At 37.9% G+C, this 21,314-nt stretch overlaps 1 protein-coding gene across 1 annotated transcript in view; it reads left to right on the forward strand.

Annotated features, from left to right (window-relative positions):
- CNTRL (centriolin) overlaps nucleotides 1-21,314 on the forward strand; it is a 58,820-nt gene that overhangs the window by 36,153 nt on the left and 1,353 nt on the right. Inside the window, exons 23-42 of the mRNA XM_029912730.1 lie at nucleotides 3,553-3,733; nucleotides 3,980-4,290; nucleotides 4,997-5,205; nucleotides 5,419-5,611; nucleotides 6,045-6,175; nucleotides 6,332-6,472; nucleotides 6,583-6,709; nucleotides 7,712-7,876; nucleotides 8,829-8,967; nucleotides 11,321-11,436; nucleotides 11,784-12,001; nucleotides 12,395-12,552; nucleotides 12,832-12,905; nucleotides 13,603-13,791; nucleotides 15,413-15,638; nucleotides 16,784-16,989; nucleotides 17,321-17,461; nucleotides 18,644-18,919; nucleotides 19,350-19,412; nucleotides 20,052-20,261. Coding sequence (XP_029768590.1) covers nucleotides 3,553-3,733; nucleotides 3,980-4,290; nucleotides 4,997-5,205; nucleotides 5,419-5,611; nucleotides 6,045-6,175; nucleotides 6,332-6,472; nucleotides 6,583-6,709; nucleotides 7,712-7,876; nucleotides 8,829-8,967; nucleotides 11,321-11,436; nucleotides 11,784-12,001; nucleotides 12,395-12,552; nucleotides 12,832-12,905; nucleotides 13,603-13,791; nucleotides 15,413-15,638; nucleotides 16,784-16,989; nucleotides 17,321-17,461; nucleotides 18,644-18,919; nucleotides 19,350-19,412; nucleotides 20,052-20,261 — 3,474 coding nt within the window. The remainder of the gene's footprint in view (nucleotides 1-3,552; nucleotides 3,734-3,979; nucleotides 4,291-4,996; nucleotides 5,206-5,418; nucleotides 5,612-6,044; nucleotides 6,176-6,331; nucleotides 6,473-6,582; nucleotides 6,710-7,711; nucleotides 7,877-8,828; nucleotides 8,968-11,320; nucleotides 11,437-11,783; nucleotides 12,002-12,394; nucleotides 12,553-12,831; nucleotides 12,906-13,602; nucleotides 13,792-15,412; nucleotides 15,639-16,783; nucleotides 16,990-17,320; nucleotides 17,462-18,643; nucleotides 18,920-19,349; nucleotides 19,413-20,051; nucleotides 20,262-21,314) is intronic.

Consider the following 21,314-nt stretch of genomic DNA (forward strand, 5'->3'; position numbering starts at 1 on the left):
TCCATATCCTCATTCCCATTTGTCATCCTGCCATTATCCCTAAGGTCCTCATTAAAGACTGATGCAAAGTATTTGTTTAGATATTGGACCATGCCTAGATTATCCTTAATCTCCACTCCATCCTCAGTGTTTAGTGGTCCCACTTCTTTCTTCATTTTCTTCTTATTTATTTGGCTATAGAACCTTTTACTATTGATTTTAATTCCCTTTGCAAGATCCAACTCTACATGGCTTTTGGCCTTTCTCACTTTATCCCTACATGTTCTGACCTCAATAAGGTAGCTTTCCTTGCTGATCCCTCCCATCTTCCATTCCTTGTAGACTTTCTGCTTTTTCTGTAATCACCTCTCTGAGATGCTTGTTCATCCAGTTTGGTCTACAACTCCTGCCTATGCATTTTTTTCCCTTTCTTGGGATGCAGGCTTCTGATAGTTTCTGCAACTTTGACTTGAAGTAATTCCAGGCCTCCTCTGCCTTTAGATCCACAAGTTCTTCAGTCCAATCCACTTCCCTAACTAATTGCCTTAATTTTTTTAAGTTAACCCTTTTGAAATCAAAAACCCTAGTCAGATCTATTTTTGTTTGTCCTTCCATTTAGTTGAACTGAATTAACTCATGATCACTCGAACCAAGGTTGTCCCCTACAACTATTTCTTCTATGAGGTCTTCACTACTCACTAAAACCAAATCTAAAATGGCATCTCTTCTTGTTGGTTCAGCAACTACTTGGTAAAGGAATCCATCAGTTATCGCATCCAGGAAAATCTGAGCGCTATTATTATTACTAGCACTTGTCCTCCAGTCTATATCTTGGAAGTTAAAGTCTCCCATGATCACACAATTCCAATTAGTATTTACTTCATTAAAAACATTAAAGAGGTCTCTATCCATATCCAGATCAGATCCCGGTGGTCTATAGCACACCCCAAGCACTATCCCAGGAGAGGCTCTAGTAACTTTCTTCCCCAATGTGATTTTTGCCAAGACAGACTGTCTTATCCATTCCATCACTTCTTATTTCTTTACAGTCTACCTCATCATTGATATACTATGCTACTCCACCACCTTTGCCTTTATTTCTGTCTTTCCTAAACAGCACATACCCTTCAATACTTGTACTCCATCATGACTACTATTCCACCATGTTTCTGTTATCCCTATAACATCTGGTTTCACTTCCTGCACCAATAACTCTAGTTCCTCCATTTTGTTACCTAGGCTCCTCGCATTGGTGTACAAACATCTTAATTTTTACTGTTTGGCTTCGCTCACATTCTTTACCCGATTAGGTACAGACATTCTACTGCCAGTATCCCCTGTTAGACTGGTATCTACACTACCCTTCCTCCTTATGTCCATTCTCCTACCCACAACTGTATCCTTTCTTACTTCATTTTCTTCCTTCTCAGTGTTAAAATCCAGCGTGGAGATTACCTGGACATCTCCCAACCATCTCCCCCAAATTCCTAGTTTAAAGCTCTCTTAATCAGTTGTGCCAGCCTCCATCCTAGAAGTCTATTTTCCTCCCTACTCAGGTGAAGTCCATCCCGAGAGAACAGTCCTCTGTTCATGAATGCCTCCCGGTGGCCATACATCCCAAAGCCCTCCTTATAGCACCACTGCCTGAGCCATCTGTTGATCATCATAATCTTGTCACACCTTTGTTGCCCTCCTCTAGGAACAGGCAGAATCCCACTGAAGATCGTCTCGATTTCCTTAAGCGTCTTCCCCAGCCTGGCATAGTCTCCCTTGATATTTTCCAGCGAGAATCTAGCCATTTCATTTGTTCCCACGTGAAGGAAAAATCAGTGGATTCTTTCCCAGTCGGATCCTCTTCAGCCTCAAGTCCACATCTTAGCACCCGGCAGATAGCACACCCTTCTGTTCTCTGGATCAGCTCTGGTTACAGGCCTGTCTATTCTTCTCAGTAAGGAGTCCCCAATCATGTAGACCTGCCTTTTCCTGGTGATGGTGCGATTCTCCGGTCTATCCCCTGTTCCCCCTGGCTGCAAGTCCTCTCGATTCCTATTCTCTCTTGCAATCCTCTGCAACACATCCCGTATCCTCCTGGGGCTTGTATTTGGTGTTGTTATCTCCATTGACTCTTCCTCTAGAACTAGCTACTCTTCTCTTCTTCCTTGCCCTCCCACCTTTAGTGACCACCTGCTGTGCCCCTTCTTCATTTTCCAACTCCACAAACCTGTTCCTGAGTTCTATTTCTCCTTCACTAGCCCGTCTTTTCCTCTGCCTGGTTCTCTTAGTCACATGCTTCCACTGTCCGATTTCCTCACCCAACAGTCTCCCCTCAGAGTTCTTTGGTCCTGCTTCCATCTGCAAGTCTGAGCTTTTCCCTTCAGCCTCCTCATGTCTTTGCTCCATCATCTGCTTGAACCCCCTTCCAAACTGAACCAGAGTTTCCACCTGCATCTCCAATCTTCGGATCTTTTCTTCCATCAGCTCTATCAGGCGGCACTTCATGCAGACAAAACTCTTTTCAGGTACCCCCTCCAGGATCATGTACATACCGCAGCTTCCACATCTAGTCATCTTCATGATAGTTGATTTTTGCATATTTATGTTGGCATATTCTGTCCATGCCACACATGTGATCTAGTCCTTATACTACATTGAAGTATGTACAGTCATGCACTGTCTTGTCTCTTACAAGTCAGCTCTTTGCAAAATTCAGTACATGGCAAAGGGCTTCCCAGTTAGTCATACAAATTAGCAGCATTCCAGTGCATGTTATAGTGTTTCAGGGTTTAATTTAAGCCACACCTGAGACAGTAAGGAACATGTAACTTTAAAGGCCAACTGTCAAGATTTTATTTAAAACAAACAAAATTTTGAAGAATCCCAGATTAGCACAGAATATAAACTATACACTTATTTAAAGCTAGGACAGTTCTCAAAATAGCTTATCTACTGACTACGTCCTTCTCAATTTTGTATTCAAATTTCAATTTTTTAATTAACTGTTTTGAAAGCTACTGAACATTCCAAGCAGAGCACACCCCCTTTATTGCTAACCTAATAGCCCATTAAAATCCCCATCTAACTCAATGTCAACTTCACTAACTGGAATAGTGGAGAAACATCACCAAAAGCTCAAACAAAAAATAAGTTGTGTGGAGATTTATTTTAAAAAAATAATGCAGACCTCCAAATCTAGTTTTTAATCACTGTTACTGCCCTAACTATTGATGGTAGGCCAAAAGGAGCCATATCTAATAAGACAAGTTCTCAGACTTTTTCATAGTGCAGATAATTTTTGTACAGAAATTGTCTTGTTTGTCATCTGCCTTCCAACTTGTGATCTCATAACAACCCTATGGCAGCCACACCTGTTGCTTACATGGACATAACAACTAAGTATGCCTTAAATACTTTCCTATCCTTTAATGAAGTGTAGCAGCTGGAAACAGTAAAAAGCACCATGTGATCAACCAGTTCTTTGAAGACCAATTTGCAAACTGGTCTTCAATCAGATGTTTATTTTTCAATATTTGTTACTTCTAGAATTTAAACTTGCATTGCTCTTTGGGTTTTTAGGTCTCAACTCCTGGTTCTCACAGCACAAAAGACTCTGGAGTTGGCTTACAGTATCCTGTCTCATCCTGGCATTGCCAGGGCAGGCAAATCAGGAAGGAAGACTGTCTCTCACCTACTGCAAGAGGATGCTGGGTTTATTCCCCAGTCAGGAGTCGGTTCTCCAAATCACATTCCAATAAAGGTATGTTAGTATGATCATACTATGATGTTTAGAGAAATACAAACTGCTTATTTATTTAAAGTTCAGAGTGAATTTTCTGAGCATTAGTGACTGGATTTAAAAAAAACATATTTTATTAGTGTTGAGCTTTTTATTCAGTCTGAATACTTAACATAACTGCTGATTAGGGCCTTTGTTTAGGAGATGCATAATTAATAATGTTGTTAACTAAAAAAGAAATTACAATTTTTATTTTTTTCTCTAAAGATGGTGAACAAGGAGAAAATAATGGAGGAGATGGTGAAATGAAAGCTCCCAATGACTCTCCCTTTGTAGCACCTCCTGGTTCAGTTATTTATACTGTCCTTCCAGATGGTGCCCCTGTACCTCAGGGGACTGTAGTTTATGGACCTCCTCCTATACCAACCAATGGTAGACCAGTTGCTCCTGGAACAGTTATCTTTGGACCACCTCCTGCTGGAGCTCAGTTTGTTTATGGCCCTGTACCTGCTAACTTTTCTGTCCCTCTCATTCCTATTGGAGTGCTTCACTGCAATGTGCCTGAACATCATGACTTGGTACGTGTATGGCACAGGCCCAGATGTATACACTTGACTCAAAATAGGTGGTAGTGTTTGGTTTTGAAAATAAAGTTGTAAAACTACAAACTACACAAATATTACTGACTCTACTTATAAACATCTCTAACTTTTTCCCTCTCAACATTTTTTCCTCTAGCTAACAGTGTTCATTATTCCATCTAATCATTTCATGGATTACAGATTTGAAAGCGTAAAAAGGTTTCACTTAAATCCATATGCTCCTGCAGAGTATCCTCTTCACTTTAAAAGTTTACTGGGAGACAGTTCCTAAGGATATGTTTTTCAAAAGACTGCACAGGAATTTGTTGGGTGGTGTCTGTTGAACGGAAGATATACAGTTGGAGTTATACGGCCCAGCAGATAAAGGCACAGGCCTGGAAGTAATAAGATGTGACTTTTAGTCATAACCTTGCAGCTTGTTCACTGTTATATCTTGGGTAAATCTCTTGATTCTCAGTGCCTCCATTTTTCCATGTGTAAAATAGGGATATTGATATTTCCTTGCTTTTCTGAAGTGTTCTGAGATCTACAGACTAAAAGTTTTATATAGTCCCACAGCACAGGAATACAGCAGCTTCTCTAGTTTCAAACAACATTATTAGCTTTGCCTTGGAACATATTTGTTATGGAGGATTTTGTGGAGAGTCAGTCTTGTTCTAACTTTGTATTTGCGTGCATTCAGGAGAAGGAAATCTCAAGACTAGAAGATACTGTGTATCATTTAAGGTCTCAGAGATGTGAATATAAGTGGACAGGAGTATCTGAGCATAAACATAATAAAGAGATGGAAAAATTGCATCAAAACATTGAAGATCTCTTGCATGAAAGGGAAGAGCTGGAGCGTGAAGTAGCAGAGCTACGTAAGACAGCCCAGAAACGCAGTAAACGCAAGTAAGAGTAGATATTATATGCATTTAAGAGTATGCCTGTTAAAAGATTAATAGACTTTTCAAAATCTATTAGTAAAGATGGTTCCACTGTATTACTATGCATAACTTACGTTTCTGTAGTCTCTGTGTAAGAGAGTAAACCTTTTGAAAGATTGGTCAGACCTTTTGCATTTGACTTTTGAATTAATTAATTAATCCCCTCCCTTTCTTTTAGGGACTTCATTGAAGGACATGTTGACAGTCTTATTATAGAGCTAGAGTTAGAAAAATCTCTCAAACATCACGAAGACATTGTAGATGAAATTGAATGTATAGAAAAGACTCTTCGAAAACGACGGGCAGAGCTCCGGGAAGCAGATCGACTTCTTGCGGAAGCTGAAACTGAACTTGAAAGTACCCGGGGAAAAGTAAATTGTTCTGTATTGTATCTGTTCGGTTTAAGGAAGATATTTGTGTTTAAGTGGGTAGAATATTCATTTTCATGGTGCAAGGCAGATGCAGCCAAGGATGGTTAGAACTGAATCTAAAATTGTTCATTTGCTTTGATGAGAGGGAGATGTGAAGGCAAGTTCTTATTCATTATTTTAAGTATAAATAGCAACTATCTGGGTTTCTGTGAAGAACTTTATAAAGTCAGGGGAATTTTCATTTTATGACTTCATTTTTGCATATTAATCAATCACGCCTCCCTCCTCATTACTAATAAACTTCCCTCAAACCAAGTGTGCCAATTTGCCATACTTGGATAGTAAGCCTTTTTATTTAAGTGACACCACCAAATGGAATTGCTGTGAATCTCGTTTCAGTAACTTAAAAAAAATAAATCTATTTCTTTTCTAGACCAAAGAAACTATTCAGAAGTACAATCATGCCAAGCAACACTTGTCTCGTACTGAGACTGATGCTGAGGAGCTCGAGCGAAGAGCTCAGGAGATGGCTGTTAAGCTTGTGAAAGCAGATCATCAGTTAAGGTACATTTGGTTTATATTTCATATTTCTGGTGCTATGTAATGTAGATTCCTGAAATGGAAGGAACAAAAGAAGGTGTGTTTCATGTTTGAAAAATATGATGTTGCTTTCAGAGACCTAATGCTGTCATATTCTGAGAAATAATGAATGTATTTCAGGTTACTTCAGGCAGATACGAGGCATTTAGAACAGCACAAGACTAAACAAGAAGGTATCTTGAAAGAAATCAATAAAGTTGTATCAGCAAGAGATTCTGAGTTCCAGTCCTTAAGCCAGAAGATAGAAATGTTGACTGAAAGGTAAGTATTTAATTTATTTTAAACATACATTTAGTTCATCTAATGGCAAAGTGAAGGGACTACCTAAGTGTTCTTCTTGAACATATTTTAACCCTAAATTTAATCATTAGTCTTCAGAAGCTGCAGGAAGATATTCAGGTTGCAGAAGGTAATGAAGATCATCATCTCCAAATTCTTAAAGAAGCAGAAAATATTCTTCAAGGCAAAAAAAATGAGCTGGAAAGATTGAAAGATCAGGTAAGTTTTTAAAGAGAGGGGAAAAACAACAAAAAACACACACACTACCCACTCCATGCACTGGAAGTATAATCCATTATGTTCTGATTTTTATTTTATTTTTTTTGTCAGAAGCACCTAATTTTGTAGGTTTATTTTAGTGTCAATATCTCCTCAACCTGAAGTTAATACTATTTTTAAATGGCTAGTCAATACATATTACAAATTAAATACTATATGCACGTGCTCCTAAGAATGTTCACTATACACCAGCGCATTGATAAATGCATTTTCACACCAGCCAAAATCTTCACGTGTACATGACATCCCCATTCATTCTGCACTCTTTGTTATCACTTGTTGTCAAGTACTTGTCAAGAAATCAGAGCTGAACAGTATATAAAACTTATCTGTAGAAATAATGTCATAGTCCAAGTTTCCTTTAATCTCAAATTTTAATACATTAAAATTGAAGATATGTTCTGGTTTTGTACCAAAAAAAAATCTACAAAGATGTGGTGTTACTGTAATAAAGTAGGTAGGCCTTCCATATTACTGTATGCCGTTTTTGCAGAAAATATGCTGTAAAGACAACAAGCTTAATGTGACAGTTTGAATATATTACTACTTCCTTCTCTTCCACCTGTTGCTCCTAGTAATAACTAAGGTCCATCCCACAAACACTTGTGCACATAAGTAATCTTGGTGAGCTCCATGGGACAACTCATATGCATAAAAGTTACTCATGGGCATAAACATTGGCTGGATTGGGGCTGTAGATTGCAAACTTCTTGGGTCAGGGACTTTTTTTTTTTTTAAACTGTGTCTCTATACTGTGCCTAGCACGATGAGGATCAGGGCTCCAGCAGGTTCTGCTAGATGCTGTCACAATAAAAATAATATTGTGAAAACTTTCCAAGAAAGACACTTTCTTTAGCAATCAGTTGACACCCTGGCATATTTTAACGTAGATGTGAAAGTAGTTCAGGCAGAAGATTTTGTTAATTTATTTTTGTACTGTAGATAGCAGGTAACCAGCAAGAGCTGCTGCTCTTGGACCAACTATTGGGTCAAAAAAAAGAAGAGCTGCACCTCCTTCAAGATGGCATTGCTCAGAAGAAAGCAAACCTCAAAGAAGCTCTTCAAGAAGGGGAGGTTGAAGTTACTGATAAACGACGACAAATAAAAGTAAATTTTCAAAAGTCTTTTACAGTTCTTAACTGTTTGTTTGTGTAGTTTAGTTAAGTGAAAGGAAAAAAGTTAAAATATTAATTTTTCAAAAAATTTCCCCACCCCCTAAAAAAAATTGCTGTTTTGATAGTACTAATGCATAAAGCGCCTGATCCGGATCAGTTAAAGTACAGAATCAGTCCCTTGGTTACTTTTCAGTAGTGGGTGTGTTTGTTATTAAACAGAAATGTCTGGATCAGTGGTTCTCAACCTATTTACCATTGTGGGCTGCATCCACACAAAATATAACACACACACACACACACACACACCCCACACACCCCCTGTATGGCCCTGAGGATGTCACATGGGGCCACAGCTGTGTGCTGATGGGTTGCAAGTGGCCTACGGCCACAGGTTGAGAACCCCTGGTCTGGATAAATGTAGCTAGAATTTCTGTTGTTGGGACAAATAGTTGGTGAAGAAAAATTAATCTGGCCAGTCTGTGTAAAATATCCCATAACAACAAAATAATCAATCTTCTTAGTGGCCCAGGCTGTCAGTTCTGCCCTGGTATTGTGTGAAATTAAAATTCAGCACCAAGACTGATATTGTAAAGCTTTTTCTTTTTAAGTTTATTTAAGGGACATTGTTAGATTCATGTAGGTCTGTAAAATCAAAAGTTTACAGACTTCAAGAGCAATAGAAATGTTTTCAGTTAAAATATTTCTTCAAAAAAGATCTGCAGTTACATTCTTTCATGTTTGCAACCCAAACACTGCAGCATTGTGCTAAAACATTAGTTAAAGTGAAACTGACTAGTTGATTTTTATTATCCAGACTAAATTAAATGCAAAAAGTAAACACAGCAAGAATTTAAAAAAAATAATTCAAAGTGAATTAATCTCTTGTTAGTAATACAGCTAAGGATTTTTTTAAACATGATTTTAACCCTGGCATATTGTTATAGGAAGTAAGGTCATTTCTGGAACAGCTGAATGCCCAGATAAATGAAAAAAGAACACACCTTTCCCTCATAAAGCAGGACATTGGAAAAGAAGAAGAAAATCTGCAGGGAGTACTAGGACAAATAACTAAACATAAGACAGGTATGTCTCTGATGCCGTGATACATTATTTTGTACAGGCTTGGAATGTACATAGTCTTTTTTTTAAGAACACTTAAAGTTCTGCTTTTTCTTTTCCACCTCATACTGATTTGTAAACTGTTTCGAGTTATTAGCATTATTATCAGACACTTGTCAAAGAAGTTGCTTAAAACACACTGCTTTACATTTCTTTTCTGGAATGAAGTCAAAATTTGAATGAAAGTTTTATTGAAAACCTGTCATGGGTTAAATATCTTTAGAAGTTTCAGAAGTGAAAGTCCTGTTTCCCCCCCTTCAATTAAGAATGGGTTTTCACTAAAGGTGTGAGATGGGGCACTGCCCTCAAGCACACCTCCTCCCCTTGTGGCCCTACACTTACACAGCCCACAGCACCCTCTTGGCAGTCGGAATCATTTACTCAGACATGGTTCTAAAACCAAGATTCACCATGTGCAGGATCTCATTAACTCCTTTTATAGTGCACAAAATCCTCTCCTCAGGTCCAGCACTTCTTTTGACCCTGGCGCTAATAATGACAAGCATACTCTCCCAAGTTCAAGAGTCCCCAGCTCTCCTCCCAGAGTTGGCTTATCATTCAAAGAGTCTCACTGGCCCAGATCCACAAAGGGGACTTAGGCATTCGAGCACTGAGCATCGCAGCACCTAGAAAAAACAAATCACAGGAACCACACGGATCCACAAAGCCTGAGTTAAGCACTTAAGCTCAGTGTACAGTGATTGGGGAGAAATAGGCACCTTAGAACACAATCCACAAAAGCCAGCGTGCTAGGTGGGGAGCTGCCTAAGCTAGCCAGTGGAAGATGACAACAAGAGGGATGTATCATAAGCCTCACCCTTCTCACAGAGGGGCCTAAGTCTGGGCTTCAGAGAGGTGCCTATCTCTGCTTAGTGATCCCTGAACAGGAACCTGTCTCCTAGAGTCAGGCAGCTTAGGCACCTAAGTAGTTCCTTGCAGAAATTAGTTAGGTACCTGCCTCATGCCACACAAAATGGAGGAGGGGCAGTGAGGTGAAGTGGTGGTGGTGCCGGTGCCTAGTTTATAACTATTAGCCCTGTGGTCAGAGAACTTGATTGGGATGTGGGAGACCCATATTCAATTCCCCCTTCTCCATCAGAGGGGGAGAAAGTATTTGAACAGGAGTCTCCCACCAATCAGGTGTGTGCTCTAACCACTCAGCTATGAAATATTTTGAGGTGCAGCTCCTTCAGTCTCTCCTGTTGAAGCTGTTCCACTGTGGATAAATAATGAAAGAGTGAGTGGAGCAGGGAGACTTGAACCCTGGGTCTCCCACCTCCCTAACCACCAAGCTACAGACTTATTCCCTCCCCCTCCCACTGTCTGGCTCAATGACTATTCTATGAGCACACCTACTGTATCAGACCCTGCACACAAGACTCATCCACCTATCATCTCCAGTTTCTGAGCCACTGTGTGGCCTAGGTGGGAGACAGGCATCCAGACACCAGCCTAAGGCAGAAACATAGGCTCTGAGGGCACTTTTACTCCAAAAACTTACCTGCCAAGTCAGTTTAGGCACCTACAGAGTTTGCAGGAGTTTTTTGGTTCACAGCAGAGCCTAAAAGTGTATTTAGGGGGTTAAGTACCTTTTGTAGCTTGGGGCTTCTCTCCTTAAATCAGGAGTCCTCAGCTCTCCTGAAACTGGGTTATACTTCAGACCAGTTGTAGCCCTCAGTCAGCTTTTCTGCAGGTATTTTCTTTTTACTCACTCCTTTCATCCGGCAGCTTGGAGAGATTAGCAGGCAGTCATCATCATCCCACAAGCATCTCTAAGACCTTCCCTCCTTTGGAGACCCTTATTCAACTGACTCTGTTAGCCTTTTATCAGGCTCGGGTGTTCATTAGTCAGCTAGCTGGCAGTCAGCCAGGTGTACCAAGATGGGCTCATTCTCCATAATGAATTCCATCATAGGTAGACTAGGCCCTGACTCCCCTTAAAGGGCCAGCCACTCTGTGACAATGGGTACAATATATTTGGAATTACATATAAAAATCTCCATTTAAAGAACACTAATTGCAAAATTAAGCACTCAAAAATTAGAAAACTCTTGTGCATCATTGTAAGAGTCTTTCATTACATTGTCAAATATTGTATTTTGTCTACTTCACTCAGTGCAGAGGAAGTGTGCCCACTGATGTTTTTAGAAGTCATTCACACTCTGTGAATTCTTAAAAATTCTAAAGTGGATCCTTTAGTGAATGGGACACTCTTGGCAACAAAGTTCATTTAGGTGAATCCTGTTTTTAATGCATCTTTGCGACCATAGTGTTTTGGTTTTCCTATAACTGACTTGATTTTATTTATTTCAATTAGAACTGAAGCACATTCTGGAAATGTTACAGCTTGAAAATAATGAACTGCAAGGTCTAAAACTACAACATAGTCAAAAAGTGAATGAATTAGAAAAGACTCAAGTTGCAGTACTAAAGGTAGGTGTGTGGTGGAATAGGTAACTGAACTCTGGTCTCCCAAGTCCCAGGTTCCTGCACTATCCTTCCTCTCAAAGAACCTCAGTTAAATCTGACACAATGCAGTAGAAAGTGCCAGTGTGCAGCTTATATTTCATGATAACTTGTAAAATCACAGTCTGTTTGCCTTTGAGTATAGTTTAGTGACAGGAGTAGTGAGTGCTGTATATGCAGGCTGCAATGAACTCTGGGAACTTTGTGGATAAAAGGTCCTATGTAGATGTACAGAAAGATGGTGTTAGCTTGGCTTTATATTTTTTTAATATCTGCATCTGTTACACACACTATATTTGTGTCTTATTTCATAGGAGAAACTAGAGTTAGAGAATCTCCAGCAACTGTCCCAGCATCAAAGAGGGGAAGTGGAGTGGCAGAGACAGCTCCTTGAGAAAGACCAGCAAGAAAAGGAGGTGCTGGCTTCTCAAATGCGCACTCTGCAAAACAGTACTGAATCTTTGAGAAAAGAAAAGCAACAACTTGAAGAAAACTGTCAGAATTTGGAGAGAAAATTGTCACAAACTAAAAAGTGGGTGAAATAAACTTTTTCAAAGATCAGTGATTGGAGAGCCTTTGTTCTCATGAATTACTGTTTACATTTATTGTCATGAACAACCTGTTCCTTTTTTAAAAAGGATAAATGACTATTCTATCCATTACTGTGGAGGTGTCTTCTTTTAATCATTCCTACTGTGGCTTGTGGCTGTGTATAAAACTTCAATTGAACACTTGCTACAGCTGCGATACTATGGCAGTGTAGAAAGAGACAATTTGAAAGCAACATGTTCAGTCTTGAAATGGGACAGGAGATATTACTTTCCATAAAACTGCCTGCAGTAGTATAGCTATTTAAAAAAAAAATCCTTGCCAAATATTTTAAACAGACCAAGAAATGTGTTGTTGTTTTTTTCACATTTTACAGAAATTTAACTGCTATTGAAGATAGTAGCAAAACTGCACTGTCTAATGTAGAGAAAATGGACTTAAATGTCAGAAAACTGCAACAGGAAATTGATCAACTAACCAGACACAAAAAATCGCTAAATGAAGACATTGCAGTAATAGAGCAGCATCTTCAAGGTAAAGAAAAGTTGTGAATTTTGTTTAAGTGGCAAGTTATAGCTTCATATTTTTACTTAAAGCCACAGTGTATGTCAATCAGTTATATAAAGTAGCATGCTAAGTGCTATATCATGGTTTAAATTACAGTTTTCTATTAGACTCATTCTTTAACTATTATAGAAAGCTCTTTCTGTGTGCATAACACACACACACACACAAATTGTGTGGGTTTAATTCATGGACTGTCAATTCAGATTATTTTCTTTTCTTTTACCAAACATGTTTTGTTTTCTGTAGAAAAAAAGGAAGAGCTGGATACACTGACGGGTGAACTGAGTGACTCCAGGCAACAACTTCAGCTGGTAGAACAGGTTAGCTTTGCTTAAAGATTAAATATATGCTTAATCAAAAACTAAAAACTACATTACAACAATGCAAACACTGAAGCATAAACCAAGGGATGATTTTTCATTATCCCACAGTTTCATATTTTTTTTCATGTATGTATTGTAATACAGCCATTTTCTAGATCTGTGCATATTAGGGTGACCAGATGTTCCGATTTTATAGGGACAGTCCCGATTTTTGAGTCTTTTTCTTATATAGGCTCCTATTACCCCCCCACCCCGTCTTGATTTTTCACACTTGCTATCTGGTCACCCTAGTGCATATTAGCTCAAGAGTGTGGGCTTTACAGATTGTTTAGATATTTTAGACTTTCATCAAGAGGAAAAAATCCTAAATGAGCTTGAGTCACTTGGAGCACAATACCATTTTAACTAGGTTCCAAGATTTTTTGTTGTTGTTGTTAAAACATGGAAGGAAGGGTGACCTGTGACAATGTTCATGTCCAAAGTATAAATTTCACAGTTTAAGATATGTCCTCTTCCAACTCGGTAGAAATTTTCCCAATCCTGCAATCCTCAACAGCTAATTTTGGACATCGGCAATAAGGTAATATAAGGTTGGCAGAATATGGCCCAGTGAGAGGATTGTTTTGTGTAGGATGCTTAGAGAATGTATTTTGAGCCACTATTCACGTGATTTTATATTTGACCTATAATGCAGGATCTGAAAAATACCACAAGGCATCAGGATGAGTTGCTTAGAGAGCAGGCAACCCTAAAAGAAGACATCAGTGAATGTTTAAAAAAGTATAAGGATTGCCAAGAGAGACAGAAAAGGAAGGAGAACCAACTGCAGCAGCTTCAGAGAGAAATAGAAGAGAGGGAACTAGAATTAGCCAAACAAGAAATGGTATGAGACTCAGATTCTCTCTCTCTCTTGTCTTTGCATGACTGGTGGAGACACAGCTTCTATGCTTCTAAAATTATTTTGGCAAAAAAGGTATAGGTGTGAGTTTGCAATTTAATATAATACTTCTATCTAAATTTTTTTAAATTTCATTTGGAGAGAAATAGCAACAAAGCATGAGATTTGACGTTCTGGAACAGAAACTTTTATACTACAAAACAAATGGTAATCCATTATTAATACCAAAGAGCCAGATTCCCTGTGGTATGACCACTTTGTGCTGAAATGCAGAACAACGTTTTCGTAAAGCAATGGGAAGATCATCCCAGTGTAAGGGGATCTTTTTGCAGAAGAAGGTTGGTGCATGGTATCTATTCCACCTCACACCTATCCTTCTGGCTGCAGGTATAGATGGTATCTCAAGGGAAAATGGATAATTGCTGAGGTTTCTCTGCACCCTTTTAGCCTCAGCTGTTGATAGCTAGCATAACTTAAAGCAGCTCTTAAGCTGTTCTGACCTTCACCAGGGGAATTGAGCAAGCATATTGCTGATTTAGGATCGTGGGAGCATAAAGGTTGGATAAACTGAGACACAATCAAAATTTTGAGTTTCAACATCAATTTAAAAATTTTAAAAATAAACCAGTAAAAATGTTAATGAAATTTTCCCTTTCACATTTTGACCGGCTATAAAGCTACTTGGAATTTGATACATTTTGAAAAATCAATTTTTTTCATTGTGATTTTTTTTTCTTTTGACATCAGTTCTATTGAATGCCGTATTTTACATCCCTCTCCCACACCACATTGCTGTGTGTGCTCATCAGCCACAGATGAAGATCTGGGCCTCTGTGTGTGTTACAATAATAGTAGATAACTAAAACCAATTTCTCATATTAGTTATTTTCTTCCATGTGTAGAAGCCACAATTTTACTGAAATAAACCATCATACTTATAACAGTTGTGTTTCATGGACAGCAGTTTTGCATCTGGGAGAATGCTATTAGTGTTGGTCTGATGAGTCAACAGTTAGCTTATTGCAGTGCTGTCCCACATTGATATTGGCAGTGGCTGGATGCATCTGAGAGACTCAACATCTATAGAAGAGAACTCTGAGCACCAGTGTCATGTACAAGCATCCAGCTTTGTAGTATCTAGCCTAATGAGCAGTAGTACGGTTTGGGGGGAAACTGAACTCTTGTTAAAGATTTTATGTAAAAAGAAAACTAAAAACATACCATTTCATGGGAAATTTTGAAATAAAAAAAAATAGAAAAATGGGGTTTACCTGTTTTCTTAGTAATTAGAAGTTACTTTTGTACCATAATTAAAAGAAGGATTAAATGATGATGGAGAAATGTTTGTCTAGATAGCCTTTAAATGTTAAGAACAAGAAAAAGAAAAGCTAAGCTCACACTAGCTCAGATTCGTAAAGAAAATCATTTTCTGTCTCTCTCAAATTGATTGCTAGTGTGAAGATAATGGTGTTGAATTGACATCAGTTCTGACTTCCCCCCATCTTCTTTTTCTAATAGAATCTGTGGTGAGGGTATTTGCTATTATTGAGCTGATACTACCCAACTGTCTCAACAAAAGTTAATACTTGACATCCTGTCTTTGTAGATTCTTCAGCACCTCAAGACAGACATTGTGTGTGAAGAAAAAAAATTAGAAGAGTATACAGCTAAATTGAAAGATCAGAAACAACTCTTGGAACAGGAGCTGACAGACCAACAAAGTAAATTTGAGCAGGCAATAGCTAAAGTAAGATTGGCAGAAGAAAGGGTTGAGAAACTGGAAAAGGAGGAGTCCTGGTATACAGCACTGGAAGAAACAGTGAGAAAAACCAGTAAGATACTTCTTATGTGCGTATAACTATGATAGCATATGAGGGCTGATCCAAACCCCATGGAAGTCAGTGGGAGTCTTTCTACTGACTTTGCTGGGCTTTGGATCAGGCCACTGAAGCAGATTCTTAATAAATATTGATTGAGCTTCCCTACTGGGGGATGGAGAGTTCCCAGATTGATTTCACTAGACCCAGTTGTTTTACTGCTTGTTTAGACCAGTGTTCATGAAAATGAGAAAAATTGCATGGTAGTAATTTTCATAGGATTTGAGCTTGACGGCATGAATATAACAGAAGCGATTCCTGCTCTCCTCTGTTAACCAGCAAGACAAGTGTGAAGAACTGTAAAATGAAATAGGATTGAAAAAGAAATTTCATGATCTCATAAAGGGACTTGGTGATAATTGGAGAATAATCTATCTGAATACAATTTCAACCACTAAAGACCAATGGAATTTCATTTCAGTGCCCTCTTGCAGTTTTTTAGTGGCAAGAGTTTAATATGAGTTTTTTTAAGATAAAACAGAAATTAGTATCATCATTTTCAGTCTTGCTCAGTTTCTCTACCATAAAAGAACCAGTTAGCACAGCAGTATGGAGAAGTTGCGGGTCCCTGAAACCTGAAGAAACTATGGGTTTTGTGTATAGAAACTTTAAATTAAGGAACAGGAGTACTTATGGCACCTTAGAGACTAACAAATTTATTTGAGCATAAGCTTTCGTGGGCTACAGCCCACTTCATCAGATGCATAGAATGGAACATACAGAAAGAAGATATATATGCATACAAAGAACACAAAAAGGTGGAAGTTGCCATACCAACTGTAAGAAGCTAATTAATTAAGATGAGCTATTATCAGCAGGAGAAAAAAAACTTTTGTAGTGATAATCAAGATGGTCCATTTTAAACAGTTGACAAGTATATTGTCAAGAGTATATTGATAAGAAGGTGTGAGGATACTTAATATGGGGAAATAGATTCAATATGTGTAATGACTCTGAAACCTTTAAATTAAGGGCTTCTAGAGCTTTTGTTGCATGTTACCCCTTCTCCCCTGATGATTCTGCAATTAGTGCCATACACCCAATGTGAGTGGATACATTGACTTTCTGCTGATTAAAATGTTTTTTTTATTTAATTCCAGGACATCAGCTCTCAGAAAAAGAAACACAGTTACAAGAAAAAAACCAAGAGTTTTTATCCCTCCAGAAAGAACTGGAACTCTCAAAGGCTGAGTTAAACCACCTCCAAGATCAGATCCTGTCAGAGAGGAAGAAAGCAGAAAAGCAAATCACAGGTCTGAAGGAAGCAATCAAAACCCAAAGGACCCAGCTTGAGAGAGCACTTAATGTATGTTTTCATTGTGTTGCTATAAAAAGAACAATTTTAATTACTTCGCATTTTTCTTTAGAGAGAAAAATCCTGTATGTCCTTTTGAGCCTACAGGATACAATTCAGGCAATCAGCTCGGAAGTCAGTCACCCACACTCTGCTGTTCCTACGATGCCATGCAAACACTCTCTTAGTTGATCCCATTTAGAGTGTACTAACTGTTCACAACAACACTATTTTAAGTCAGATAAATGGTTTTATATGTACATGTATTTTTTTTTTTTTCTGAAACGAGTTGTCCATAGGGGAACAAAATAAAGTTTCAGCAATTTTCACATTTATATCTTAGGAAAAAGAGCATGAAAACAGTTTTTTGCAGAACGAAATGGCAGCAGTAGAACGAGTGGCACATGATAATCATGAACGAGCAAAACGCCTGATTAAGGAGCTGGGCGAGATCCAACAGGATTATTTGGATCTCAAGTCACAGGTATAGTCTAGTACCTAACCATAATTCCATTTTTTTCAGTGGGAAGTTTTTGCATGGAAATTATGTATTTTATAAACAAGTTCATTTTCATTTTTAATCTGCCTGTGTTCACTTCTGTTATTATTAGCATGAATACATGCATTTAAAATGTCCAAACAGCTCATAATCTATTGAGGGCCTAATACTGCAGTCCTTACTTATGCAAAACTTGCATTGAAATCATGGACTACAGGATTAGGCACTAATTGTCTCAAGAATAATCAGTGTTTTTGGAAATTAAATTGATGTGATTTGTGAACCTGCTTTTATTTGAATGGAGTGTGCTCTTGATGCCCAGCGTCAATTACTGATGCATGGCTAGGTTTTAGAGTATATTTTGAGTATAACCATGAAATTACTTTACAACTCTGGAAAAAACTGAAGCCTCATTAACTGTCAGTCATGTCACGTATTTTAATAATTCCCATTAAATACGTGCATGAGACTTTTTATTTTTAGATGTAATTTTCACAATCTCTGTAGAACTTTGTCAGTTTCTAAAGAATGATTGCAATTTTCAGGTCGTAGATACACTGTCTTTTTTTGTACTTCACAGATTTGAAAAGTGTGCAGTAATCCCACAAAAATGCAGTCTCCCTCTTATTTTACTACTTAGTTTCGATTAAGCTGTAATGTTCAGCCAATAAAATTGCTGTATTGGTTGAACTATCCTAGTCCACTAATTTTGACTTGAGTGCTTCCGAGAGGAATGCTATCAGTACCTATACAGCAATTCAGGACCACCGACGGAAGATAGGAAATGGAATGTTCTTGTTTTAATATTGCCAGTCTGCACCTCAAGGGAACTTCGGAAGTAGTTTACAGCTATGACAGAAGTTCCCTTCTGTTTGAATTACAGATGCCTCATACACACATCAGGATAAAACTTCTTAGCTTGGTCTTACGGCCCAAATCTGAATTGTTTAGAAAGCTACTACTGTTCCTTTTTAACAAGCAGTAATGAGAGCAATCTACAACCATGCATAACTGTTCAATGAAAATGTTTGTTTTAGAAGTAGGCGTGGGTTGTTAATGCAAAAAGACTGTAGGCTGGTGCTTTAACTTTTAACAAAAATTTGATGGCAACATTTTGAGATTTCATCCCTCTTTAGAGCATAAATCTGTCTTTGTACTGCTATTTAGATTAAAACTCAGGAAGATTTGGAAAAGAGACAAAAGGAGATAAAAGATGCAGTGAAGATGCTAAAATTGGAGGTGAAAGATGAAATTAGAATTGGCCTTAAAGATGTAAGCCAATCTCCTCCAGAGCTGTTGGATGATCTGGAAGCTGTTTTTGAAGCAAAAGAATGTCTGGAGTGTGAATTAGAAAACTTAAAAGAGAACTTTCCATTTGCAGCTAATGAGAAAAGACAGCTGTCATTTGAAGAGAAGAGGGATTTGTCCAAAGTCCACTTAATGGTAAAATTACTTTATAAATACAGTCAAAACACTGCATCTATCTACACCAGGGTTAAATTTGGCCCTATTTGTTTAAATTGACCACTTGATTGTATATTTTGTATACTTCATTTCACTGTTCTCAATCTCACATGCATAACTGGATAGTAACCTCTCTCTCTGATTTAAAACTGGATTGCTTAGTTGAGCTAAACTAAATTTTTCTGGTACATCTTTTTGGTTACTAATAATCAACTCAATCCTGCATTCCTTACACACACCAAACTCCACTGATTTCAATGGAAGACTTGCATGTGAAAGGAATGGAAGATTGGTCCCACTACATATTTAAATTTGTGGTCTATATGGCAGGGTATAGATTTTTTTTTTTTTTAAACAGATTTAAAACCTTGTGTTTTGGCTGTTGAATATGATTCTCTTTTTTCTAAAGGATGAACAGTGGCGTGGAGAAGCACTCAGAGAAAAGCTGCGTCACCATGAAGATCGGCTCAAGGTTGTATCACACACTATATAATGGATTTATTTATTTATAAGTCTAGCAGGGCTCCATTGTAAGAATTCTTGTTTTTTTTTTCCTGTGGTTCTTGAACCATAATTTTATACATTTTAAATAACCATACAATACTTTTTGCAACATCGTAGCTCTTTCCATTGGGATGAAAAGGAAGGAAAGGAAGGCACTGTATATTTTCAATGTAAATTAATAATTTATTGCTCAAAATTCATGTTGTTTAAACATGCTTCCTTTTCCAGAAAGGCTTTTGTATGTGAATGTTGTCATAATAATTCTTTGTTAACTTACACAATGCAATGCATTACCAATGTGATAGCCTGTAATACAAGTCTAGCCACAATCACAAATGGAACTAGAATTTGGTTAGCGCACATCTGCTGTTGTTCTTTGAGTAATGTTTTATGATGTTAGAAGATACCATACAAATATTGCTTTTCTGAATGGTCAGGACAGGTAGAAGATTATTAGAACAGATATGCAAAACCGCTTCCATCATAATATGTTAACTTTTTTTTTTTTAATAGTCTGACCTCCCCTATCAATTAAAAAACCCTAGAAATGAAGCAGAAATTGGATATAAGGAAATAATGTTTTATTAAAAAATTCTGTTTTATTAAGGCTCAACTTCGACAATGTATGTCCAAGCAAGTGGAAGTATTAATTAAAGGAAAACGACAAACTGAGGGCACCCTGCACAGCTTAAAGAGACAAGTCGATGCACTAGATGAACTAGTTAGCAGCACCGCGACAGAGTCACTCTTTCTGTCCCAAAGCTCATCAGGGCTAATGTCCTCCCTTCATGATGATCTTAATGTTACACAGAACCAGGTAACACTTGAGAGCGTTTTGCAGTACCACATTTTCAAATCATTGTGCTCTATTAACTCTGATGGCCACTCTGCCATAGCCAAAGAGACACTAATGCACTTAGTGTTTTCACAACCATAGTCTTATGCTGCTGCAGAATTGTCCTGGAAAGTTTAATACAAATATGACAAAGTGTTTTGAAACACATGCATACAAAAATGGTAGTCACTCCATGTTCTCTTCCTTAACTCCTTTTGATTTGTCCCAACTCTGAAATGGCTGGGCCTGAAACTGAATTTGTTTTACATCACTTTACTGTTTCTTGGACTTAATATTAAAAGCAATTTGTTTATAACAGGAACTGGGGAGCTCTTAAAGGAATACCAACTTAAAAGTTTCTGCCTGAACATTTCCTACCTATATTGGTTACAAGTAAACTCTTAAGATAACTGTAGCCAAAACACTGGAGAGGGAGGAGTCTGTTTTTTTCAATTTGTGCACTTTGTGCATTATCAGTTTTTCCCTTTTCCCTGTATAGAAGAAGACAGGAATGTGACTCCAAATCCACAAAAATTAGCAATAGTAACTGAAACAGCTTTAACTTCTTTTTAAAAGGTCACTAGATAAAGGGACACAGCTTAAACTCTGCATGCCAGTTTTACAGAGTTTAGGAAGTTTGTACCATTGCAATACAAGATTCTAAAGCTACATGGCAAACAATGACGTAACCAACTGTACCCCCCTGAAGTAGGCAAATATCCAGTTTTCCATTTTACAGATGAGGAAGCAAAGACACAGTTTACATTATCTACTCAAGGTCAAATTAAATCATGTCTGAATCAGAAGTAAAAACTACATCTCTGCCATTTCTCTCTTGTACCTAAATCTACTACATCAGAGTGCCCCATCAGGGAAGTTACATCTGTTTCTTCTGTAAATAGGGGCTACCTACCTTTTATATACACACTTCCTGGTTCTTAGCCTTAATGCAAAGATGGCCCTCTAAACTGACCATTGAGAATAGCAACATGAGGTGAATAGTCTGTGGGAAAGAATTTGCCTGTCAAGAGATGT

Source organism: Terrapene carolina, unplaced genomic scaffold (assembly GCF_002925995.2).
Source record: "Terrapene carolina triunguis isolate 2854851 unplaced genomic scaffold, T_m_triunguis-2.0 Scaffold238, whole genome shotgun sequence".
NCBI lineage: Eukaryota > Metazoa > Chordata > Testudines > Emydidae > Terrapene > Terrapene triunguis.